Source organism: Pyrus communis, chromosome 8 (genome assembly GCF_963583255.1).
Source record: "Pyrus communis chromosome 8, drPyrComm1.1, whole genome shotgun sequence".
In the NCBI taxonomy this organism is placed as follows: Eukaryota; Viridiplantae; Streptophyta; class Magnoliopsida; order Rosales; family Rosaceae; genus Pyrus; species Pyrus communis.
In genome coordinates, this window is record NC_084810.1 from 16,264,529 (window position 1) to 16,288,467 (window position 23,939).

General features: G+C 39.2%; 4 protein-coding genes across 5 annotated transcripts; 2 read left to right on the forward strand and 2 right to left on the reverse strand.

Moving 5' to 3' along the window:
• Positions 1-269: 269 nt before the first annotated feature.
• Positions 270-4,165, reverse strand: LOC137743608 (probable 2-carboxy-D-arabinitol-1-phosphatase). Its single transcript, XM_068483534.1, has 9 exons — positions 3,640-4,165; positions 2,610-2,715; positions 2,271-2,487; positions 2,056-2,174; positions 1,730-1,828; positions 1,515-1,568; positions 1,326-1,424; positions 1,016-1,123; positions 270-746 (listed from the first exon to the last, which is right to left on the reverse strand). The coding sequence occupies exons 1-9, from the start codon at positions 4,032-4,034 to the stop codon at positions 372-374; spliced, it is 1,572 nt and encodes a 523-aa protein (XP_068339635.1). The 5' UTR covers positions 4,035-4,165; the 3' UTR covers positions 270-371.
• A 282-nt stretch (positions 4,166-4,447) lies between these two features.
• Positions 4,448-6,904, reverse strand: LOC137742721 (probable ribosome biogenesis protein RLP24). Of its 2 annotated transcripts, none has more exons than XM_068482660.1 (5): positions 6,757-6,904; positions 5,881-5,990; positions 5,172-5,285; positions 4,906-5,042; positions 4,448-4,809 (listed from the first exon to the last, which is right to left on the reverse strand). In XM_068482660.1, the coding sequence occupies exons 2-5, from the start codon at positions 5,959-5,961 to the stop codon at positions 4,653-4,655; spliced, it is 489 nt and encodes a 162-aa protein (XP_068338761.1). In that variant the 5' UTR covers positions 5,962-5,990; positions 6,757-6,904; the 3' UTR covers positions 4,448-4,652. The 2 variants fall into 2 exon arrangements, with proteins under 2 accessions (XP_068338761.1, XP_068338760.1); XM_068482659.1 differs by having other exon boundaries at positions 6,732-6,901.
• A 2,207-nt stretch (positions 6,905-9,111) lies between these two features.
• LOC137742080 (nucleobase-ascorbate transporter 12-like) lies at positions 9,112-20,272 on the forward strand. Its single transcript, XM_068481826.1, has 10 exons — positions 9,112-9,908; positions 10,173-10,270; positions 10,370-10,540; positions 12,038-12,138; positions 15,856-15,991; positions 16,124-16,174; positions 16,338-16,625; positions 17,319-17,553; positions 18,191-18,477; positions 19,530-20,272. Exons 1-10 carry the CDS (start codon positions 9,377-9,379, stop codon positions 19,749-19,751), a joined length of 2,121 nt encoding a protein of 706 aa, XP_068337927.1. The 5' UTR covers positions 9,112-9,376; the 3' UTR covers positions 19,752-20,272.
• A 661-nt stretch (positions 20,273-20,933) lies between these two features.
• LOC137741360 (agamous-like MADS-box protein AGL61) lies at positions 20,934-21,816 on the forward strand. The gene has a single exon (XM_068481082.1). The coding sequence runs from the start codon at positions 20,986-20,988 to the stop codon at positions 21,541-21,543; it is 558 nt and encodes a 185-aa protein (XP_068337183.1). The 5' UTR covers positions 20,934-20,985; the 3' UTR covers positions 21,544-21,816.
• The last annotated feature ends 2,123 nt before the right edge of the window (positions 21,817-23,939 follow it).

Below are 23,939 nucleotides of genomic sequence, written 5' to 3' on the forward strand. Positions count from 1 at the left end.
TTCAGAATCATCTCAATACCAAACCAGGTCTTAAAATACCAATTGGCTTTCTCGTGTGTGCAGTCTCCGAATCATTATTGGTATTTGTTTAATTTTACTACCTTTACCTTTAGAAAATTTGTATTGGATTCTTTTTTCCTTTAGAAAATTGGTAGTGTGAAAGTTTCACCAAACTCTCCTAGTTTAGATACTTTAGTATGTGAGCTACAAAACAGCAGGAAGTGAAAGATATCAGCTTCCGTGGAGCAGAATTAACCTCATTTTCTCATGATCTAAGCAGCCTGTCAAAACTCAGAAGATCAATATACTTACGTACTTGTTACTAGATGAATCATTTCCAATTTACTTAATATCCTTACAAATTCTCTCATCTAAAACTCTTCGTCGTCGAGTGTTGATCTGGTGATGGGGGTCGCCCATCTCCCCATATGAGCGGTATAGTTTACGCACCGAATAACTCCTCTTCCATTAGGACCGTCAGGAAAGTCGATGACACTGATGCTTCCTGCATCAAGATGAAATGATCCCAACCATTCTTTTGTCAGATTCAGGCAGTGGCCCATCAGTGCTATGTGCAATGCAGGATGGCCAACTGCTACAACAACTCTTTCTGGTTCGGCTTCAGCAGCTAGTTCGTTTATGAGATACTGCCAGGCTTTCTCGGATTGGTCCCACACATCTCCCATCACACTGTCCTCGTATCCATTCAACCAACCAGGCCGAATAGGTAGAATCTTTGTTCCGCCCTGCAGAAAGAAAACAGTCACTCAATAAAACACACTGAAAAACAACGTTACACGACTAGCTTGTTTACCTTGGCGCATGGACTCTATTACAACAAATACAAAAGAAAAAAGAGGCGACAACGTGAATGTTTGATGCTAGTGCTGTACTGTTTTATTGTGTTGGGCTCAATCACCCAGTTATCTATCTCAGTTTAGGTTAATAAGTGAGATTATTTTCCGCGATGTAAACAAGAAGCAAGAACTTCTGTTATCAAGTTCAGATGTCTTGCCTTAGATGAGCGCTGAAGGATGTCTTCAACATCAAGGTTCTCCATCTGTTTCATTTCCACGCCACGCGGCACACAATCAACACCCAAGCAATCTGCAGCTTCTTGCACCTACAATTGCTTTAGCACGTAATTAACTAGGGAACAAAACTTAATACACTTTTAAACAGAAGATTTAAATCTCCAATTCTTTCACAACCCCCACCCACCAAACCGCCCAAAAGAAATAGAAATTTTAGTTTCAAACAAGGAAGAGTAAAGGAGAGAATACTTTATTTTACTAACGGCTGGGGAAGATCTAGGATGAGCTTACTTTGGAGATGGTAATTGCTGTTTCAACACAAGCTTTCTTCGGACTGCTAACTATAGAACTCACTTTCAAATCAAGAAGTAGCTCTGCAGTTTTCTGGGACTGTAATGCATCCCCGAAAAGTACATTCAAATTCAGATCATAAGACAATGTTATGAAAATGTAAAAAGAGACAAAAAGTGGATGCCACACCTTTATAACCCCAAGCATGTCCATTGGTTGATCCCCGGTCGAAGGAAAACCAGTCTGTTTAACATTGAAGGTGACAATTTATAAATAAACATCTGAGGAACATTCAGCTTGGTGAATTCCCTTGATAGTCCAACCATAAATTTATACTCAACAAAACCAAGTGACAAAATATCAACCAAAAAATCGTGAGTCACTTTCAAATTATCACCTCATACCTCTGTGTCGCTCTGTGTGGATCCATGACAAACAAGTACAATGCGCTTACTTGCTTTCCTTCCCCCTGAACTTCCACTAGCAACCGGTGAACTTGGGGTCTGCATTAATATTGCAATACCATTTAGAGGACAGCATATCCAGTTACACTACCTACATAACAATGATACCTCCATGAACCACACAAATAATTCAAACAACAGAGAGAGAGGGAGGGAGGGAGGGAGGGAGGGAGGGAGGTTTGAAGATCTTTTTCTCCATACTTCCTAGTAAATAACAGAACGGAGAAATTAATCTGTTTCTTCTTTATCAGTAAGATGCCCTATACCTGGTTTAGGCGATTAAGGCAAATTAATGGTGATCCACCCTCAGCTCGTGGGATGAAATCCAGCACACTTACACCACAATTGCTCTGAACTAAAACCCTAAAGTACTCCGTTCCCAATCCTGATTTTTCAAAAAGAAAGTTTTAAAAAGTAATTAATGAAATGGACAAAAGTATGTTAAGAAAGAAATTTCGTATATCTGAGAAAGGAAAAATACCAATAGAAGTTGCAATGAGAGCTTGATTAACAGCATTGTGAGCAACCACAAGAACAGACCTGCTTTCATGCAACAGTATTCGATTCCAGCAGCTCCTAGCACGCGCCCATAACTCTCTCACAGGATAATGACCGTCAATAATAAAGTTTGCAGCATCTACCTGCCATTGATGAAAAGCTTCACCAAATTTTGCTTTTCCCTCATGCTTCAAGAGGCCCTAACATCAGAAAGTATACTAGCAATCATTGGACTATCTTCACATCATTTTGTTTAGTTTAACTCCTGCTGATGCAAAATTTGAAAAGTAAAATGGTTAAGAACATAGAAAATAGAACTCACTTGGAATGCATACAAGTCAATTTCCCTCAAATCAGAGTCCATAATCATTTCCTCTTCGCGAGGGCCCCATATAATTTCAGCTGTTCTCTTTGACCTCGTCAGGGGACTGCAGCACACGATGCAAATTTTAGCAGGGACGAAATGCAAAAGAAGAAATCTTGAACAAGGACAGTTAACGAGACTCAACAAAACTAAAAAAATCACGGATTTGATATATGCTAAAATGTGGTTGGTGGAAATGCTCAAGATGGTTGAATCTAATACATTGTCTTTGCTTATCGGAACAACACTCCCCTCACTTACAGTTTTGTGGCCTCTTGCATCACTGGAGATCCCAGCATGCGAAACTGGCAAATTGCACAACTGAAAGGTTGTGTTTTGTATCAAGAATTTGATTTCCAGAATTATAGGTTAAGGTTTTCTTTGAGTTACCACTATTCGTAAAAACTTAAGCTGTAAAAGGTGGAACAATTATTCATACTCAAATAGGAGAAAGTGGGATAAGGAAAGGCCGTAACGATTAACAAGACAGCTACCTTGGCTCCGACTACTCTACAACTAGTACAAAGTCTATGTTTCGATTGGATTTATATAGGCCTGAGTCCTGACATAACAGATTGATTGGATACTCCCACCAAATGCTCCCTTTTCCTATTGGATTTTCAGAATCATGGGAAAAGGTATTATGCAACGAACATTGCTTAACTCCTGCAAATCATAGTTGACACACATGCAAAACAATCTCATTTAAAATCACACCAAAGAGAAATGCAGAGATCCAAGGCTGTGATTTGTCTCCAAGTAGGAATGACTCCTTGCATCAACGCAGCCAGTCTTTTACTTAGGCAATTTAATTAATGCTTTAATCTCATAAATATTTTTCCATGTGGAACCTAAAACCCCAATCATATCCTCAAAAATTAAAAGCATTAACAATTGCTTAAAACAATGAGACCACATTCCCAACAATTCAATTATTTCTCAAGCATTACATAAGCTACAAAACAAATCGAAATGCAAAGATCCGAACCTGGTGAAGCAGACATCGAAGGCATCATCGATGAGCATCAGGCGAGAAGTCTCAGCCTGAGCCTCGCCTTTCTTGGTGAGCACAGAGAAATTGGAGCTCCCCTGGATCCGGCCCTCCTCGTTCCACGTGCTCTGCCCGTGCCTCACCAGCACCACCCTCTTTGCCCCCTTCACCGCTGGGAATGGCATCGACGAGTAGAGCTCGGAGCTCAGCTTCCTCTCCTCGGAGGACTTGGGTGCCTCCTGCAAGCCCGAGCCAGCCGAAGAGCATCGGATCCTGAAGGGGCTGGTGCTACTGCTAGGGTGCACCCTTGTCGGGTTTGGGATCGGGAAGAGGAAGACGACGGCGGAGCTTGTGCGGTGGACGAGAGAGGGAGTAGGAGTGAGTGAGATCATAATCTGGTATTTGGATTTGGAAGCGTTTGTTTCTCTGTGTTTTGGGTTGTTTGGCGCTAAAGAGCAGGAAAATCAGTTGGAGGGGGGGTTTTGTATGGTTACCGTTGCTTCTATGGGTCAGGATGAGGAGGGGGAAGGTAATACAGTGACACATGCGACTCTTGAAGTTCTAACTTTATTTTTATTTTTATTTTGTCGAATGATAAGTTTTGTTAGATTAGGTGTGATATTAGTTATCAACGAGATTCGAACCTACGCCGCCTTGAAGTTATCTTGCTTCATCTTCAAGAGAAATTTTTTCAACTACATGGGACACAATATAGTATTCGGCGTGTCATAATATAAGTGGGAGGACACGAAAAATTGACTTACCGCAATCCCTAAGCAAAAATAACTAACTTTTGGAGCATAAATTCAAAAACCTACATATAGCATATCTTGTTATAAATGTTTACAGCAAATCTGGGACTCAACAAACATAATTTAGATTAAATCAGTAGCTACAATTCATGAAAGGAAATCGGGATCCAAAACTTCAATCCACACAAACAACCGTCTTGCTATTTGATGGAACCGTGGACGCAAAAGAGACACAAAACCATGGCTGCAACAATAAAATTACTCCTCCATGGCAACGTTTTTGTCGAGTTGCAATTGGGAAACCTTGACGAGTGATGGCTCTGGTTGTAGCGCACTCGGAGCTTTGACCAAAATGGTGCTCTGATCAATCTCTTTAATTGCCTCATTGCGCTCCTTAGCACTCTTGCCCTTCATCCTGCACAAGTTTTTCAATAAGTTTCGTAAGATGAAGAAAACCAAAAACAGGTTTACCATTTCTACAAAAGGTTAAAAGGGAAGAGGAAGAAAGTACCTATTCTTGTGGTGTCTGGCCTCTCTCTCCACTCTGACTTTATCGATCTTCTTAATTGCCTTCAAAGTGTTTTCTGCAAGATTCCTGTCGTATCTCTCAGGCCTATTTCGCTTTCTCTCAAACTCAAAGGTTGAGTCCTACAGGGAAGAAAGCAAAGAGTAACATAACTAACAGTATATTACCCCAAGCACTTCAACGATCTAACTAAAATGTTTGAAACAATAAAATGAACAAGATTGGACTAAGAGAGATCAATGTTTGTTTACCTGTGTCATATCCTTCCCACGCAACCGCCTATAAGCCTTAGTCCATTTCACTTTACGAGGATTCCTCTTCATTTTAAAGTTCTTGTGGCATTTGGATCTACAGAATCGAAAAATCTAGAGGAGGATTGGTGTCAGGTAACCCAGTCCCACATCATATATGTGAATGTAATCAGTAACCATCATCCATTTAGCAGTGAAACCATAAGGGGTACAGAAAATGCAAACCATTCGTGGAGTAAATCTGAACTAAAAGATCAAGAAATTAACTCGACTTGAGGACCTCAATCCAAAACAAAACCCCCAAAAAAAGCCCAAATTGAGTGCCACATAAATTGACTCATTCTAACGTCAACCATGAATGGAATGAGCATACACAGCATCCTTGACATAACCATGTAAACAAATCTAATCTAGGCTGACTTATACTTCCCTATCAACCCAACCAACAGTAAATAAGGCAGCAGTTGAATATAGACTGGAAAACCATATAGGTTCAGCTGTTCGGGACTAAAGTGAGTACCATTTTCACTTTTACATGTCGTCAAAGGTAAAGTCAAGTTTAACGACCAGGACATAGCATCTGAAGTTAAAATATCTTACTTAGAGTTCATGAGTGCATCACCGTATAACTATACCATGGTCCATGTTGAGAATACTACAATACGAATACAACTTCTGTGCTTTAGTAGGGAGTATATAACAACTTTACCTTTGCATCATTGCGAACAAACTGAATCCCATGTCCAGGGTATACGGTAGAGGAACAAAACCAGCATTTTTCCAACCTCATTGCGTCCTGTGATTATATAGTACTACTTTCTGGAAACAAAAATAAGGACACTGTCATTAAGAATACACAACCAACCACATCAATTATTACAAAAGTACATGGAACCCCTTTATTCATCTATCCAAATCCATCCATCAATTACAACCGAAATGATTACAAAGATCCCGCCAAGCAGCATCACAATATATACCCTCCATTCACATTAATCTACCAGACATTAGATCGGTTGATATATCAAAAAAGCACACATTCTCAAATCTCAAAGTTAGCTCTAACAGTCATCTTCTAAAGTCCCACTGCTACAAAAAAGTTATCGAAAGTAACATAGTGGCCAAAAAATAAAATCCCAAGTCCCACCTATGACACGAAATGGGCACAACTACGGCGATACAATACAACACGATAAGCATTTTGGGAAAACTCAAAAATTCAGGATACAGGTACGGCATAGATACGTCAATCAGAAATATTATTTACAAATTGTAACCTACAATATCCCAAAATTAAAGAAAATAACTAATTCCATATTAATTTGGATATTATTGTTTTTATTCTAAAATCAGGATGCAATTTGTGGCCAGTTTTCAATCTTTTTCCCCAAAAAATGAGGGGAAGAAAAAGGAAAATATTTCGACATGAAGTTGAACATCCAGGTTGGGATTAAGCCTATCAACCAATATCTAGCAGTGGACGTCATTTCCAAAATCAGAATCACGAAAGAAAAACATAGCAAAATTTAGAAGTGAAATTAAAGAATCGATTGAGATTACCTATTGGGAGAGAGAGAGAACTCACCGACTGAGAAGAGAGAGAGAGAGAGAGAGAGAGAGGAAGGCGAGGGGTGGGAGAAGGTGAAGCGCCTGCAAGAGACGTCGCAGGAGACGAGAGGAGGGGGGAAAGAAGAGAGAAGTCGGGTTTAGGGTTTTAGTAATAGTTGGGCTGGGCAATTCCGGGTTTACACAATAATAAAATAAAGCAGTTTTACCCAGGCTTGGTAGTTCAAGTGGCAAGGGCTTGTTCCCTTAAGCAAGATTTTGAGTTCGAACCTTGTAAATAGAGAAGCTAATATTAGAAGAGTTTGCCGTTCGAATGAGGTCCAACTCAGCTCGAGGGATTAGTCCTCACCTACGTGTTAGGATACCCTGGATTCATCCAAAAAAATAGCACAATTTTGTTTTGGGGTGTGATATCTACACATCCCTTTTTACTTCTTACATCCCTTTAAATTTTCGATCGTCGGATCGTAAGAATTGAAAAAAATCAAAGGACAAAAGTTGACAACGGGTGTGTGTGGATAACACACCCCTTTGTTTTTTATTGTGAGGTATGATTTTTCATATCATAGCGTATTTATTACAACTTAAACTGAATACTATTTACCAATAAGATTTTCTAAAATTTAAACAATCATATTCCTAGTTTTTTTTTTTTTTTGTCAAACTATTACTTCCATTAATTAAAAAAGGCAAGTACAAGAAAAAGACAATCCACTACCTAAATACAAGCCCAACAACAAATAAGAAAATACAATAGATAGGCCAAAAAATGGTTAACTGAACAACAACAAAAAAACCCTAAGATTGGAATGTAAACAGGGAGCCGCTAGATGGGCCTCCATCGCAAGGCCACCACCACCACCAAGAGAACAAACCAACGGAACAACTGGATCAACGAAAAATGAGGGTGAGCGAGCCACTCGCGCAGTGAGCACTCCCATAATCCTACTAAATAGTGCTAAAAGCACTTTAACAGCAACCCAACACCTGAGTAGAAGCACATGGGTCAAGTAGCAAAGGCTGGTCATTGAGGATGCACGATATAAGTAGCATCGGAGCAGGAGAGGACCATGAAGGTCCAGATCTTCATGGGAATTAAGACAAAGTTTAAGAACAAAACTCAAGGGAAGCCAAAACAAAGACCAACAGAGAAAAGTTGAGAAATTAAAAAACTTTTTTAGTGAAAGGATGAGGGAAGGATGAAGGAAAGAAGAGGGAAGACGCAGAGAGTAGAGATGGATGAGAGAAGGAATGAGGGCTAGAAAAGGGTAGGAAGGATGGGGGAAGGATACGAGAAAGATGTAGAAAGAAGGGGAAAAAGGAAAGATCCAGAGGGTGAAGGAAGAGAAAGAGGGAAGGATGGCTAGAAAGAGGTGGGAGTTGGGCTGCCGCCGAGCCCAAGCTGGAGCAAGGAACGACAGCTAGGAGGGTTTTTGTTTTCGTGAAGGCAGAAGGGAGGAAATGTTTTAGAGAGAAAGCAATAGTCACACATCAACTTTTTTAGTCACATTCCTAACTAAATTAGGCTGCACTACTCTTCTTTGAGTGTGTAAATATTCAAGTAAATGGTGCATTAGGTCGCCAATGATGAAGTAAGTTCAATTGATGGGGTCGTCAACATAATAAGCGAATGCAAGTCTTAAGTCCACAAAAGAACTCATAAAAATGTAAAACTCACAAAATCTCACTAAGGTAAAACCCAATATGGGAGAAAAACCCATAGATTAAGGAGAAACGTGAGAAGTTTACATTAAGTCAAAACTAAACATCTTTTGGACACAAGTAGAAAAGCTCATAAGGGTATGACCAACCTAGGATAAGTGTCTCATTAAAACTTAGTTAGGCAGCGAAAACAGTGACACAAATACTCTTAATCATAGGAAAAAAAGAGTACATTAAGCTCTACTTCTAGATACTCTTCCTGAGTTTGACAAAATTTTCAAATGAGAAATAAAAGCATTGCATATGAGATCAGTAAGGTTGTCTAGGATCCTATTGCTTGACTTCAATCTCCTCATGTTTTGTTGATGTGATTTGGATGCAATATACTTGTCGTTGACTTCATTGATGTATCATGTCTTGGTTTACTCGATACATATAGCATAGTCTCCAGGGGTCGTCGTTGGAACTCATTGATGGATGAAAAATCATAAAAAATGCAGGGCCCATATTTTACTGATTTCGCAGTTAAGTTTAACGAATTGCCTAACGAAAGTTTAATATTGCATCGAATTTATCAATTGATGTGTAATAGTGCAAGTGTTCAAAAGAGAAAGGGATAAGTTTGTTATACTACTCAAAATTGAGGCGTAATTAACCTATTTGTTAAGTCATCGTTCAAACTCGGGAAGCAAATTACGATAGAAATAGAAGAAACGCGCTTCGAGTTTCTATCTTATTGGTTCTTGTCGTTTCTTACTCTCTCTCCCTCCTCTGTCTCTCTCTCTCCTCTCTCACTTCACTCCCTTCTGCACTACTCACTCTCACACTCCAAAACCCTCCGCCTTTCTCTCTCTGGGTTTTATTGGTGTTGTACTTCCTGCATTTCTCAGAAAGCCCTAACCTTGCCGTACAACACCAGATCTGCGCTGACATTCATTCAGTTCAAGCTATGCTCCAATAGTTCACTCAACCCCCAAATGTCGAACTCCGACCCGAAAACCCGACCCCGTCCAGGTCCATGGCCTCCCGTACCGGAGTCCTCCCCAATTCCCCCTTCTTCCTGGGCTAAGAAAACCGGGTTCCGCCCCAAGTTCTCCGGCGAGACCAATGCCAGTGATTCTGGCCAGATATCGCTGCCGCCACCCCGGCCCCGGGAGCCAGAAGCCCAGCCCGATCTCGAGGCTGGTCGGGCCCGCCCCCAACCGGTGCTGAATGGTGTACCCGAGCGCGAGATGGCTACACCGACCCCAGCGGCAGCGGCGCCTTCGGATAAGGACAACAAGGTGAAGAGGAGGAAGGAGTCTGATGGAGGGTCGAAGAGTGCGGCTAATGGGCCCCATGGGGCTAATGGGCAGGCTGCGGCTGGGACTACGGAGCCCAATTCGCAACCGCGGAGGGCGGCCAGGAGTGAGGAGGTGGTTGATGTTTTGCCACATGGGCTTGACGATGATGGGTATGTGTCTAGGCACTCTCATATGAAGTATGAGCTCAGAGATACTCCTGGTCTGGGTGAGTGTATTTTCTCATACAAATGTGCTTTCTTTCAATAAATTTAATTGGTAAATTTTGAGCTCGGTGTGTTTGTACAGTCGTTGATTGTCTAATTTGATTCGGTTTTTTGATAATTCAAAATGTATTATGTTTGTTTGTGATTGTTCGGCGGTTTACTTGTTTTTTGTCTTGATTAAGCATTGTAAATGTAATTGAATTTGCTTTTGTAAAGTCAATTTTTTGTGATTGATACGGTTTGTGTTTGTTGGTACAATGTTGCAGTTCCCATTGGTCTCTACGGGTTTCAGCATTATCTTTCCATGTTGGGTTCGATAATTCTAATTCCACTCGTCATAGTTCCGGCAATGGGTGGTACTTATGTGAGTAGTTATGCACATATATTTATTTTATGTTATGCTTTTGTTTACTGGAGGGTACAGTGTTGGATAGTTTGAACTGACTGGATTTAGAGTATGTAGGAGGATACCGCAAATGTTGTCTCCACAGTGCTTTTTGTTTCGGGAGTGACCACTCTCTTGCAGACATCGTTTGGATCCAGATTGCCCTTGATACAGGGCCCGTCATTTGTTTACCTAGCTCCTGCATTGGCGATAATCAACTCCCCAGAATTTCAAGGACTCACTGGAAATGTATGCTTCTGTTCTTGCTTTTGTTTAGTTTGACTGGGAGCTTAGTGAATATCTTTTTGTATTTACCACAGGCCCTTCAATAGTTAAGTGTTCAGCCAAAACAAAGTGAATTTTGTTAGTGTTATCTTATAAAATTTCCGAATGCTTTAAATAGCGCACATCTTAGTGATTACTCCAGGCATGATGTCCGCCATCTAATAATGTTGTTTGCTTTTCTTCTTTCTGTCCTTTGTTGATTAGCTCGTACGGTTATATTATTAGAAGTTGCGTTTTGTTGCTTCAGTTTAAAATTTGCATTTTAATAGGGTTCATGTAAGTTATCAGGATTACTTTACATGCAAGGATTCTATTTCATTGTTTATATATTCTATGAACTGTTGCTTTATCCTATTTCTGAAGAAGAAAGACTCACTGATTACAAAGCTGTCTTTCAGTGGATCATATCAGTTTTATCTTTATTTTTAACAATACCAAAACGTTAAGACACTACATTCCAGTAAGATAGTCTAACAGAGGAAGAATAGTCCCTAAACTTTGGAGAAACCGAAGCCCATGAGGATGCCTGAAATTGGACTCTTTCTCATAAATTGTTGACCTTCTGCCCCCTAATGTCATCAATTATCCTTCTATTTCTATACTCCCAAACTACCCAAAACCCAGCCATCACAGCACAACTCCCCATTTCCACTCCCTTCTTATCTCCAAAAGCCAGAAACCTCTCCCATAACAAAGAAGCACATGAGACTGGGATCACCCAACTCAGGCCAAAACAGCCTCGACCACAAAGACAACACAACTGGAAGGTAAAGAAGCAAATGCTCCAAGCTTTCAGCCCCACCTTTACACATAGCACACCAATGAGGAGATGGACAAGAAGAATATCGGCTCCTCTAGACCATGTCACAAGTATTCAACGACCCATGAACTTATTTTTGCACCTGTACATTACCTAGGCAGTACTTGAGACTTCAAATTACATTATGCCATGTGCTAAATGAAGAGAAGATTTTGTAAAGTTTCTTAATCAGTGCCCAAGAGTGCTGAATGTACATTGGGTAGACCTTGTTTATAAAGCATAATTATGTACTTAAAGAAATGTCTTTCCCACTCAAAAAATAATTGACATATATTTGGCTTGAATAATCTCAATCTTGAAATAGAGGTTTTCCTAAATTTTGGAAGGGAATCTTAGCATTACAAAATAAATGTTGGGAAATTTGTCCAGCCACCAGTTGATATATATATATATATATATATATTTCGTGATATTCAGCAACTGCAATTAAGTAGTAAACCAGAGGTCATTTTCACATACAAACATCAGTGATACGTTATATGCAATAAACTGTGCTGTTACCATCTATGAATGCCTCAGAATTCCTGTTTTCTTTATTTTATTAGTTTCATTCAACTTTTACATTCCTTTTGAAATTGAATAGCTATTTAACTACTGGTGAAGTCTTATCCACAACTGATGGTAATCCTTTGACATGGCAGAATTTTAAGCATATCATGAAAGAGCTACAGGGGGCTGTAATAATAGGTTCAGCTTTTCAAGCAATACTTGGATATAGTGGACTAATGTCAGTATTTTTGAGGTTTGATTCTAGCATCTTTACCACATCCCCCTCATGTTTGGTTATTTATATTATTTCTGTTTTATTTTTTTGTGCTAATTGGGAAAAAACTGAGCGCAATGGCGTTTTATAATTCATATAGCCGACCCCACTTAGTGGGGTAAGGCTTTGTTGTTGTTGTTGTTGTGCTAATTGGAAAAAAATCAGAATGACAAGTATTTGATAGTTTACCTTCAAATACTTGCCATACCTCCAACTGGTATTGCCTAATCGGAGCTTGAGTTGATAGATATTAGTTTCATTTGCTGTAGTGGTAGTGGTTTCGAATGTTTGTTGGTGTTTGTGCTGATAGTTGACATGTTTATTTAATAATATGTTACTACTGTAATGATCTTTAGTACTAGTAGATAGCAGCTTCGTTGTTATATGTGTGATCTGTGGCTTGTAAGTTGCAATAATTACTTTTCGATTCTGGCAAGATAGGTAATGGGTTCTCCAATATGAAAAACTGGAAAGCAGACAATTTTGTGAATGTAAGGGGAAAAAAGTGATACAGGATGCTTCCCAGAAACCACCGATTAGATTTTCAAGTCTCGATTTATTCAGAAGGGGTATTTGGGATTGAATCATTTGATGCAGCTTAGTTGACAGTGATCCACTATTCCATGGGTTTTGGTCTTGGCTGTGGTTGATTTGATATGCCATCATTATTATGCATGAAAAGGGGGAGTGAACCGTGGGACGATTATATGATAATAGTGTATACTGAGTTTTTAATATATTGAAGGGGATCAAGTATTTGTGAAGAGTGCAGGTAAGCAATCATATGAATAATGTAGAGTGCATGGTGATATTGTAAACTAGCCTAACGTTTAAACCAATTGATGGATCATTAATATGTTAGAAATATTAATCTTGGTTGGTACTGGAGCTGATTAAATTAAAGGCTTATTTTTTGCTATGCCCCCTGTACTCAATAAAAAAATATCACTTTACCCCTACACTATTTTGTTTCACTTTACCCCCTGTGTTGAGAATATTGTGTTTAAGAATGGAGGGTGCAACCCGCTTTAATTGGGTTAGGTGGAAATCAAGCGGATGACATGCTTTACTAAAGGTGTTGAGCAAGCAAGCATGTCTGATGCTGATTGGACCAAGATGAAGATAAGCGATGTTTTCTGGCAAAGAAGTCTATAATTGCCTTTGCCAATGACGATGGTAGTTCTGATCAGGGGGAGCCTGGTCAAGAGAAGTTTGGTCAAGTGAATTTTGGTCAAGAGATGTTCGATCACATGGAGTCTGGTCATGGGTATTGCGATCAGAGGGAGCCTGGTCGATGAGGGGGAGCTTGGTTATGGGTAATTCGATCAGGAGGAGTCTGGTCATGAAAAGTTCGATCAATGGGAGTTTGGTCAAGAGGAGCAATTCTATTTTTTTGGTATACCTTCCTCATGGTCTGAAGGGGGAGAATGTTAGCTTTTTCCAGCCCATGATAAGTTGTCCTAAGTCTATAAGGAATTATAGTCTTAGAGGATTAAATTGTTTTTCCAATTGGAGTTGTTTACCCAATTGGGAATTAGTTTCTCAATTGGAGTAGGATTCATAACTAGATTCCAATTAGGATTAATAATCCTTATTGAAGAAGACCTTTATTATGTCTATATAAAGGGGCTATTGTACTAGTTTTGAATTTAAGGGAGCAAAACAATAAATTGTATACCACTCAAGGGATTAGAGTGAGAGAATATTGTAAAGTGTGTGCAAGAGAAAAGAAAAGAGATAGTGTATTTCTTGTTCTTGTTCTTTCAAGTTTTTCGTCAAGTCCTAGTTCTAGAGATTTGGCAAGATTATTGGTTGTACTCATTATTGATATGGTGAAAGATTGTTGTTGCTGTCCCGTGGACGTAGGCACATATTGCCGAACCATGTAAATTCTTGATGTTATTTATCTTGGTTATTTGTTTTTGATTTCCGGAGTTTATTCTATTTTTCCCATTCTTAAACGCGATATTCTCAACACCCTGCACTCATTTTTTATGCCCCATATTACCCCATTTTGTCAACTGGTTGAGAGAAGCATTAGTTTTGCTGATGTGACAGTGTTTCTTTGGCATTTTCAGCAGTGAATTATAGGGATAGGTCAAAAAATTGTGAGTTTTGAAGGCAGTTTTGGGAATTGAGTCATTTAGGGTTGCCAAGGAAAGAAATTGGGGTGTTTTTGGTGAGTGTTTTGTTTTTTGTTCTTCGTGCCAGGGTATTTTTGTGGTTTCAGATATTCTAAATGTGCAAATGAGCTGAAAGGACCAAAGACCATTTTCGACATCACCAAAATTAAGCCTCGTTTAACCAGTTGATGAAATAAGGTAAAGTATAGAGTGTACTGTGTAAAGTATAGGGGGGTAGCAAAAATTGCATAAATTAATTTAGGGGTGTGCTATCCACACACCCCATTTTACTTCTCACACACCTCTTGATAATTTATGTCCATTGATCTTCTTCAATTCATCCGATCCAACGGCTGAAATTTAAAAAGGTGTGTGAGAAGTAAAATGGGGTGTGTGGATATCACACCCCTTAATTTAAGACTTGGCTCATCTAGTGGATGCTGGAATACGTGCTCAATAATTTAGTCAGCTTATTGGTCTGAAATGGTTAGGTGGGAAGAGCAACAATTTTAATCACATATGCAACACGTGGCAGAGTTATTTCTGCATCTTCCTATATTTGAGAATAACCTAGATTATAAATCATCATCCTAATCGAAGAAAGTGTAACAGTACTCTGTCAATCAACCCCAAGTGGGTGCCTTGAAAAGACAAGAAGGAGATTGAGTACTGCTTAGTGGGAGATAGAAAAAAGTTAGGAGCACTGAGATGTATTTTCAAGCTTAGGTTTCTTATTGTCTCTGAGTCAGACTTGGTGTGCTGGAGCTCATGGATCATTGTATGGAAAATGTTTTTGGCTTGTATGTCTATGGAATTTAGTGAAAATGGTTCCTGCCACTTCTGAGTGTGTTATATTTGTTCTACCAGCATACTGCGACCACCAACCTATGTGATTTGGCCCTCTTTTTGCCACTTATAAGGAGCTGTTGTTGTTGCTAAGACCAAGGTATTGTGAGACCACCCACACCTAAGTGAAGAAAATTTGGGTTCCACCATAAAACCAATTGGCATTATGGGGAGTAGCCCAACCTCTTATAAGCTCATGCAAGGTCCTTCCTCTCATCAATGTGGGATTCATTCTCAACACGCCCCCAAGTGAGGCGAATTTTCAAGCCTAACACGTGGACAACACAACGGGGTGACGTGGAGTGTGTGTGGTCGTTTGGTTTCACACGTGGGACAACCTGCTCTGATATCATAAAGAAAGTTGAGGTTCCACCATAAAACCAATTGGCAATATGGGGAGTAGCCCAACCTTTTATAAGCCCATGCAAGGTCCCTCCTCTCATCAATGTGGGATTCATTCTCAACAGTAAGATTATTGAGAAGAAACTTAAGTAAAACATGAAGTTCATTGTTATACATGCTATACCTCACAATTCATAGGGTCTTTCAATATAGGTTCTCCACTGAATCACTTTTCATTATGTGTTTGCCAAGTATGATATCTTTGTACTCTTGAAATATTTGTGTTGGATTTGGTTCCTAGATTTCTGTACAATACTTGCAATAATTGGGTCATGTACTGCAAAATTAATAACTTAACGTCAGTTCGTTTGCCTTTCCTATTCAGGTTGATCAATCCAGTGGTTGTGTCACCAACAATTGCTGCTGTTGGACTTTCGTTCTATAGTTATGGTTTCCCGTTAGTTGGTAATTGTCTTGAGATTGGTGCGGTGCAGATATTAGTGGTCATTCTTTTTTCTCTTGTAAGTATATGAAGCTGCCCTTGTATTTGTATTTGGCCATTTCTTTTATAGGTAAATTATAGATTATTCATGTGAGCTGTTTATTTTTTCTTTGCCAAAACACCTAACGCACCGTTATTTTACTTTCTGCAGTACTTACGAAAGATATCTGTTTTTGGTCATCGTGTATTTCTGATATATGCGGTAAGTTCCTCCATGTAACAAAATAAAAAAGATATATTCTGTAACTTAGAAAGATTCATAATTGTGTCATATTCATACTGTTTACAATGAGTAATCTCAGCAGGTATGTAACACTTGTATGCATGCCTTCTGTAAATTGATGTGGTTCTGTCTAAACTGCCAGGTTCCGTTGGGTCTGGCAATCACATGGTCGGCTGCTTTCCTACTAACTGAAGCTGGAGCATATAGCTATAAAGGTTGTGATATAAATGTACCTGCATCAAACATAGTATCTGAACATTGCAGAAAGCATGTTTTGAGGATGAAGAGCTGTCGAGTTGATACTTCTCATGCACTAAGGTCTTCCCCCTGGTTTAGGTTTCCCTATCCGTTGCAATGGGGTACTCCTGTATTCCACTGGAAAATGTCCCTTGTCATGTGTGTGGTATCAATTATTGCGTCAGTTGATTCGGTTAGTTTTCTTGTCATTCATTTTGGCTATAAACTTCATGGAGTTATAGTTCTTTATAACATGAACTTTTATATTTTCATTTTTTTTTAGTTCCACTGTTAAGCACACACTGGACTCATGATTTTAATGGACACGACAATGGTATTTGTATGAGAGTTCCAAATTTATATATGTTATTAGAAGTCTAATTCCATTAAATGGATGAGTATGAAATGAATGATTTGGCTTTAACCCAGTTTGATAAATTAGTCCTTAAGCGATTCCTGATTGGAAGGTTTCATGTCCTGGACTAATGCTTTATAATTTTTTCTCTTCATTTGTCTTGGTCCCCTAGAACTTTTTTGATTAGGATAATAAACTGAGAGCAACTCATAATTTCTTTGTTGCTAGGTGAAAATCTATTGTCTCATGGTCTTAATTTTTCACTTTAGAAAAACACCAGTCTGATTACGTTGTATTGGTTTTAAGATCCCGGTTACATCATTGCATGAGATGGCCTCCTGAGAATGCCCTCTATACTTGCGTCGTGGAAATATTAAAAAACTACCAAATTACTGGTTACAATGAAAACTATTTACAACATTAGGTATTATTCTTCTTTTTCACTCTCATCAAGCTGCTAGTTTAATTTGTTGTGTCAGACGGTCTGATTAGTTTGGTTTCTGACCTTTTCTTTGTGTATGAACTTCCTAGATTGGGTCATATCATGCATCGTCATTATTGGTGGCATCCAGACCTCCTACTCCTGGTGTTCTTAGTCGAGGGATTGGTCTGGAAGGTCTTTCTAGTGTCTTGGCTGGTCTATGGGGTACTGGAACAGGGTCCACGAGCTTAACTGAAAATGTGCACACAATAGCTGTCACTAAGATGGGAAGCCGTAGAGCTGTTGAGTTGGGTGCATGCGTTTTGATCGTCTTATCCCTTGTTGGTAAGTGTGTTAAACTTCTGTTTTCAATTGTAACAATGAGACTGTACTTGAACAAGAATCTGTATGACTACTAGTCAGTTTCTCATTTGGTTGGGCATTGCAGCATTTAAATATAAAGTGTGTAGTTTGAATATCTATAATAGCAGCTTTTCTATTGGTTGGTGGATTATAATTGCTCACTTGATATGTTTGTGGCCCGTTGGGTTACACATTTTTCTCAATCTTCTTTATACACTTTTCGGGATTACCATTTGCTTATTCTGCAGTTATTTCACCACCACTGATCTTTCTGTGCAATTAAATTGTTAGCATATTGTTGTGCTCCACTGTTTAAAACTTTTGAACAAAGCTTGTCTGCAAAGATTACAATGAAATATGTTTGTATTTTCATATCTTGGACAGAGCAGATCTTCTGCTGTAGAAATTGGCTATTGGATCCTGACCATTGTTGTTCGTATAATAGAAACTTATAATCAACATTTGTTTTGAATGTTTCCTCTGTTTCTCATGTCTTCATATCACCACATCATGGTGATCTGATATCCATTACCCCTGGTACAACTTAAAAGATGCAAGTTATATGTAGAATCAAGGGCATGTTTCTCACTGCAACTAATAACAGACACTATACTTGCAGGTAAAGTTGGAGGCTTTCTAGCATCTATTCCCCAAGTCATGGTTGCCGCACTGCTCTGCTTCATGTGGGCGATGCTTGCTGCATTAGGCCTTTCAAATCTACGTTATAGTGAGGCTGGAAGCTCTAGGAATATTATCATAGTCGGGTTATCTTTGTTTTTCTCGCTGTCAATACCGGCCTACTTTCAGCAATATGGCATCTCTCCAAACTCCAACTTATCTGTTCCAAGTTACTTTCAGCCATACATTATAGCTTCTCATGGGCCCTTCCGCAGCAAAAATAGAGGGGTATGCTTCTACTTGGCCTTCTGCTATAAGAAGAATGTGTTCTGTGTTTGTTTGTGTTTCCTTGTTAAATAACTGCCATACTACAAGAGAATCCATGTCCTTTGCGCATAATAGTACATAAGATAATCAGCTGCCTTTCTTTATTCATTCTAGCGTTTAAATAGAGTTCGTACAATCCCGTGAACATAGGAAAAGTCAAAACAAGTTAAGCTACTCATATTCCAAAACTATTTCACGACTGGTGGAATCATCTAATACTGATTCAATGTCCCACTTATACTCAACAACATCTAGTTGACTGATGCGAGAGTTAAGACTTGTACAACAATTTTTGCCCCTAACATGTTACTTATCTAAGACTCAATGCTCATTCCATAACTTTCTCCCTGAACATACTGTAACACTTAGAAATTACCGTGTTGATGCTTACCTCCCTTTTCCCTTTTTGCCCTTCTGTGTGTTAGGTGTGGCGCATACATTAGTCATCAATTCATTGAATCCTGAATCCCTGATTCTACCTTGTTTTCCCAGACAAAGCACTTGGTGGTTGGGAAATAGAACCAACCACCTTACTTCAATTACTTGGGACAATTTTAGATAATTATAACCATTTTGGTACCTGGTCCTTTTCTACTTTATTCATTGTATTTTCTGCATTCTTGTTGGACAATGTTTTAAAATTCTGTTCGGCGATTGTCATTTTTTTTGAAGATAAAATCGGTATGTTTTGGATAGCATGGGAGATGGTTGGTTTCAATTATTAGGTGTTATATCTCTGCATATCAACCCTATAGAAACCAGTATGTTTGTCGCTATTTCCCTGGCATATGCCTATTTGGGTGGCATAGTCGATCTACTGATCATTACACGTGCTGGGCCTGCATACATAATAAGCTCTACTTAAGATGTTCTCTTTGCAGGTGCACTAGTGCTGCTAAAACACTGGATATATCGGTGGCACAATGAGTCTAATGTTTCATAAACATGCTGGGCCTGCATGCGTAATTGATTTTTCAAACCAATAAACTCTACTTAAGAAGTTATTTTTGCAGGTGAACTATGTGCTGAACACGTTATTCTCATTACACATGGTGGTTGCATTCCTTGTGGCTGTTATCCTGGATAACACTGTCCCTGGCAGTCGTCAAGAACGCGGGGTGTATGTGTGGTCTGAATCTGAGGTTGCTAAGAGGGAGCCTGCAGTTGCCAAGGACTATCAGCTGCCCTTCAGAATTAGCCGGGTTTTCAGATGGGTGAAATGGGTCGGCATTTGACAGAATTTTGTGGTTGGTGTTGGCATTACTCAGAAGTTCAGGCTTTCCCAGCAGCCATTTTCAGGGGACAATTGTACTCTACTGCGATTCTAAATGTAAGTTCGGGGCACATACTCTTAATTATTGGTCTGGAAACACTTTTTTCCTGCACGAACGGAGTTGCAACTTGTTAGGTTCGTAGGTCTTATAGAGACATTGGTGTACATTTGAGGAACCAGAGGTTCTGGTTTTGTTGTATTCTTAGATTAATGTATGTAGTTTTGAGTCATTGGAAACATCAGGTGGACCTTTTTCATGCTATCTAGTGAGCTTCATGTATATGTTATTTCGCATATGTTATTTCGCATATGTTATTTCGTTTGTTGTTTCGCTTTTGTTTTCCTTGATCAGCTAGACAGCCACTTCCACGAATGTCGGATTCTCAATGGAAACGAAAATATTCACAGCGAGTGAGATTTGGACGGTGGACTGTTTTACTTTCTTCTATGGTTATGTTCATGATGAACTACATTTCTGATTGATCAAGGGCTTATTTTTAGCTATGCCTTTTGGAACTCGACTTTAATCTCAATTTACTTCATGTAACTCAAAAGTCGTAGCTTTACTTCATGAAACTCAAAGTTCACTTCATTTTGCCCCATAGAACTCGATTTTAATTTCATTTTGACTCCTGGAACTTAGTCAAATACGAAATAAAGACATAACAAGCACAACGAATGTTGATGAATACACATAATGAGAGCTAATGGAATAGAAAAGTACAAATTCTTGTACCAAAGTCGAAACTTTCTACAATATCTCGAAGTATACCTCGGAATATGTGATACTCCGGTTTGGATCCCTTTCCGATTGACAACTGGGATTCATCTGAAAAATATGAAATCTAACTCGGAGCTTAAAAATTCTCATAAAAACATAGACAAATTTAAGAAGGAGACTTAAATATCGATGTACTTAAAAAAGAAAAAAAAGAGAAACATTGATTTGACACGTGGCAAAATCCCATTTAAATGTTTTCCTATGCCGTGTTAACTTGGGAAACAATTAATCTATAAAAAAGGGGCAACCTGGAAACCCTAACCCTTCAAATATAAATACAAAACCGCGTCTTCTTTTTTGGGTACCCACAACTCCCCTCCACCAATTTAGAAGAAGATTCAGAGGAAGAAGACGACGTATATACATATATATATATATATATATATGTGTGTGTGCAGATTATATACGAATCATCATGGGGAAGAACAGGATCGACATCAAGAAAATAACCAACAAGAACTACCTCAAGGCCACATTCTCAAAGCGGCGCAAGGGTTTGTTCCGAAAGGCCACTGATCTTTGCTGCTTGACTGGCGCCACCCTTGCGGTTATTGCCTTTTCGCCCGGTAACAATCCTTTCCTCTTCGGCCACCCCTCTGCGGAATCTGTCATTGATCGATTTCTTGGTGAACGAGCGAGGTGTGCATCCGATGATGACGGAGAGGAGGTTCTTGGGTCAGCTAGTGCCGGCAATGAGCACCAAGATTTGGAATCGAGTCGAGAGGAAGTGAAAGAAGGTTCCAATGTTATGGACGAGGAGAAGGGGAGTTTGTGGTGGGAGAAGCCGATTGAAGAAGGATTGGAACTGCCGGAGCTTAAAAAGTACAAGTCTTTGTTAGAACGTTTGAGGGAGAATGCGGCTATTAAGTTGGATGAGATGAATAGGAGAGAACTTTGTACCAAGGATTATTTGGGTTTGAATTTCGATATTGGTTCGAGCTCTTCTACTCCTGCCGACGAAAGAGATGTATGAGAGTAATGGCTCTGTTGGCAATTTTGGGTTTTAGTTTTAGAGGCAGTGATGGTGGCGGTGCCACCTTCAGCCGGAGGAATCACGGGTCCAGAGAGCGGTGGGCAACCGCCGGCCTTCCTGGAGCGGAGCCTCATTGTCTAAACGGAGTGATTTTTTTGTTTGTTTTAGTTTTGAATAATTAGGGAACCTGTAGCTTGTTTTAATGCATTTGTGACTTTTTCTTGAATCTTTCTTTCTTGCAATATTTTTGTACATCAATCTAAATTTCCAGAATTCTGGCTGTCTCGGTAATTTTGTTGTTCATCCAATTAATTACAAGTGCTGAACTAATGTACAATTCTCTGTGCTGGACGTTTGATCTTTCTCAAATTTCGAGCGTGACGTCCAATCAATTGGCCAGTAATTACTAATGATTGGGCATGAAATTGCTGTGAAGTTCTGTCAATTGAATTCATCTGCAAGAGGTTTTAGGAACGCTAACATCAGATGCAGACTTAAAAGTTTAGCCAGAGTCATTTTTGGTCTTTGGACTTGGGTTCATGGCTAGGTATCACTGGCATTCACTAGTCTTGTGGTAGGTGGTGTTGACGAGAGAATCTCTCATGTAACCAAGACAAACGCTCCGCTTGTTCGTGTCGACCCAATATGGTCGTTGTTGTTTGCTCCTTTTTGACCCATATATTTTGTGTAGGAAAAGACATGTTAGTGTTACATATTTGTTGGTGCCTCGAGTGCGTTTTAAGAAAAGAGAGGTTTGAGTTTTAAGATTGGTATAAAAGTTTAAATTTTGGATAATTTTGTCTTTACATGTCCATATGGATTTGGTTTTCTTTTTTCTAGTTGACAAGGAGTTTTTTTATGCATTCCAACATCCTAGTGAATAGTGTTGAGTGTTAGGCTTCTACTTATGCGTTTTGGGTTCAAAACTCCTAAATTATTGTAATAATTTCAAACTCTCCCTCCCTAATCATAGTAAAATCTAAAAAAAAAAAAAAAAAGATTTCTAATTCCTTAATTCTATTAAGGTTTGCTGCCTACTAGCTTAGAGTTGTAAATACTGAAGAAATTATATTTATGTATTTTTCGATCCAAACGGTTTTCAATCATCCTATCCCGTTTCCTGCTGCATCACTTTAGGTTTGGCTGGCATGGATTGACATGGGAATGGCTTGCAGTATTGGACTGGACTGGATGAGACTTGACTGGATTCATGTCCGTTGTTTGGTACTCACTAAGCCAGTAGGAGCGGACTGGCTTTGGTTAATTTTTTTTTTAAATAATTAAACTTAAAAAAAAAAATTAAATAGGAGATCGTTGGAATTTTCTGAAAAATAAGAGAAAACGCCATAATTGAAGAGTTTCATATTGTTGAGAGAGAGATGAGTTGGACTTTGTGACTAGCAATTTCACAGCTTGCTTCAACAGAGAAGAAGAAGGTCGGCAAGTCGACGGGATTCATAACCCGTGTGTCGAGTCGGGATTGAAATCCCTTGAATTCTGGACTCGTGTCCACGATGGGTAATCAATCAATCGGAGATACAGTTTACACTCACCAAACAAACGTCGAGATTAATATTCATTCTAATTGTCCGTATCTTGTCCCTAACAAGCACACCAAACGGGCCGCGAGAGCGAGATTGGCTATGTGCAGTCAGTCGACCGATTTGGTCATGTCATGTAACTTATGGGCGTTTTGTTGGCACTTGTGCCGGTGTGCGACCGTCCTCACCAAGCTTTTCTTGGGCCTTTAGCCTTTAGGAGTGGGTTTGGGCTCATTGGGTGGTGTTAGATTGTACTGTTAGAAGCATCGGCGTGAGATATCACACATTAGTATATCCAGGGTATTAAATAAACCAGTTTAAGAAGTAATAATTATTCTAATTAATTTTGGAAATAATTTTTTTGTTATTTTTTCTTAAATTTTGGTTAAGAGCTATTTAGAGAGCCCATTCAAAATGCTCACTGCACTGCACCAGTAGTTACAAAAATACAGCATGCTTAGTTCACTAAATAGAGGAAAGCGAGTTGAAGAGCGAACTGTAAACATGTAAATTTTATTGCATACAAATGATACATCACAAAGTTCCATGTGGCAAATGACCCATCACAAATGGAAAAGTCATCAATGGCATGTGGCACAAATCAAGCAAAGGAAGTGTAAAACATTCCCAAAATTCGGCAAAAAGGGAGAAAATCCCCCTTAAAATCGGTAAGGGGCCCAAAATCTCTCAAAACCGAAAAGAAAGTCAAAGCATCTTCACAAAATAAGCAAGAATTGAAGATTGCTCACAAATAGGCAACAAGGCCTATAAATTTCGGCCAATACGAGGAAGGTGGCTGAAATTAAGATACAAAACATGCCTAAATTCTCCCATGGACGAATCAAGACACAAATC

What these genes read in the sequence shown, in the direction of transcription:
- LOC137743608 (XM_068483534.1), bottom strand. Translation starts at nt 4,034, where the DNA reads ATGATCTCACTCACTCCTACTCCCTCTCTCGTCCACCGCACAAGCTCC. An exon ending in TTGACTTGTATGCATTCCAA is followed by an intron (nt 2,488 to 2,609) that starts GTGAGTTCTATT and finishes TTCTGATGTTAG; the next exon opens with GGCCTCTTGAAGCATGAGGG. An exon ending in ACATGCTTGGGGTTATAAAG is followed by an intron (nt 1,425 to 1,514) that starts GTGTGGCATCCA and finishes GATGCATTACAG; the next exon opens with TCCCAGAAAACTGCAGAGCT.
- LOC137742721 (XM_068482660.1), bottom strand. Translation starts at nt 5,961, where the DNA reads ATGAGGTTGGAAAAATGCTGGTTTTGTTCCTCTACCGTATACCCTGGA. An exon ending in GTGGGAAGGATATGACACAG is followed by an intron (nt 5,043 to 5,171) that starts GTAAACAAACAT and finishes TCTTCCCTGTAG; the next exon opens with GACTCAACCTTTGAGTTTGA. An exon ending in GCCAGACACCACAAGAATAG is followed by an intron (nt 4,810 to 4,905) that starts GTACTTTCTTCC and finishes AAACTTGTGCAG; the next exon opens with GATGAAGGGCAAGAGTGCTA.
- LOC137742080 (XM_068481826.1), top strand. Translation starts at nt 9,377, where the DNA reads ATGTCGAACTCCGACCCGAAAACCCGACCCCGTCCAGGTCCATGGCCT. An exon ending in CGGCAATGGGTGGTACTTAT is followed by an intron (nt 10,271 to 10,369) that starts GTGAGTAGTTAT and finishes TAGAGTATGTAG; the next exon opens with GAGGATACCGCAAATGTTGT. An exon ending in TGGTCATTCTTTTTTCTCTT is followed by an intron (nt 15,992 to 16,123) that starts GTAAGTATATGA and finishes TACTTTCTGCAG; the next exon opens with TACTTACGAAAGATATCTGT.
- LOC137741360 (XM_068481082.1), top strand. Translation starts at nt 20,986, where the DNA reads ATGGGGAAGAACAGGATCGACATCAAGAAAATAACCAACAAGAACTAC.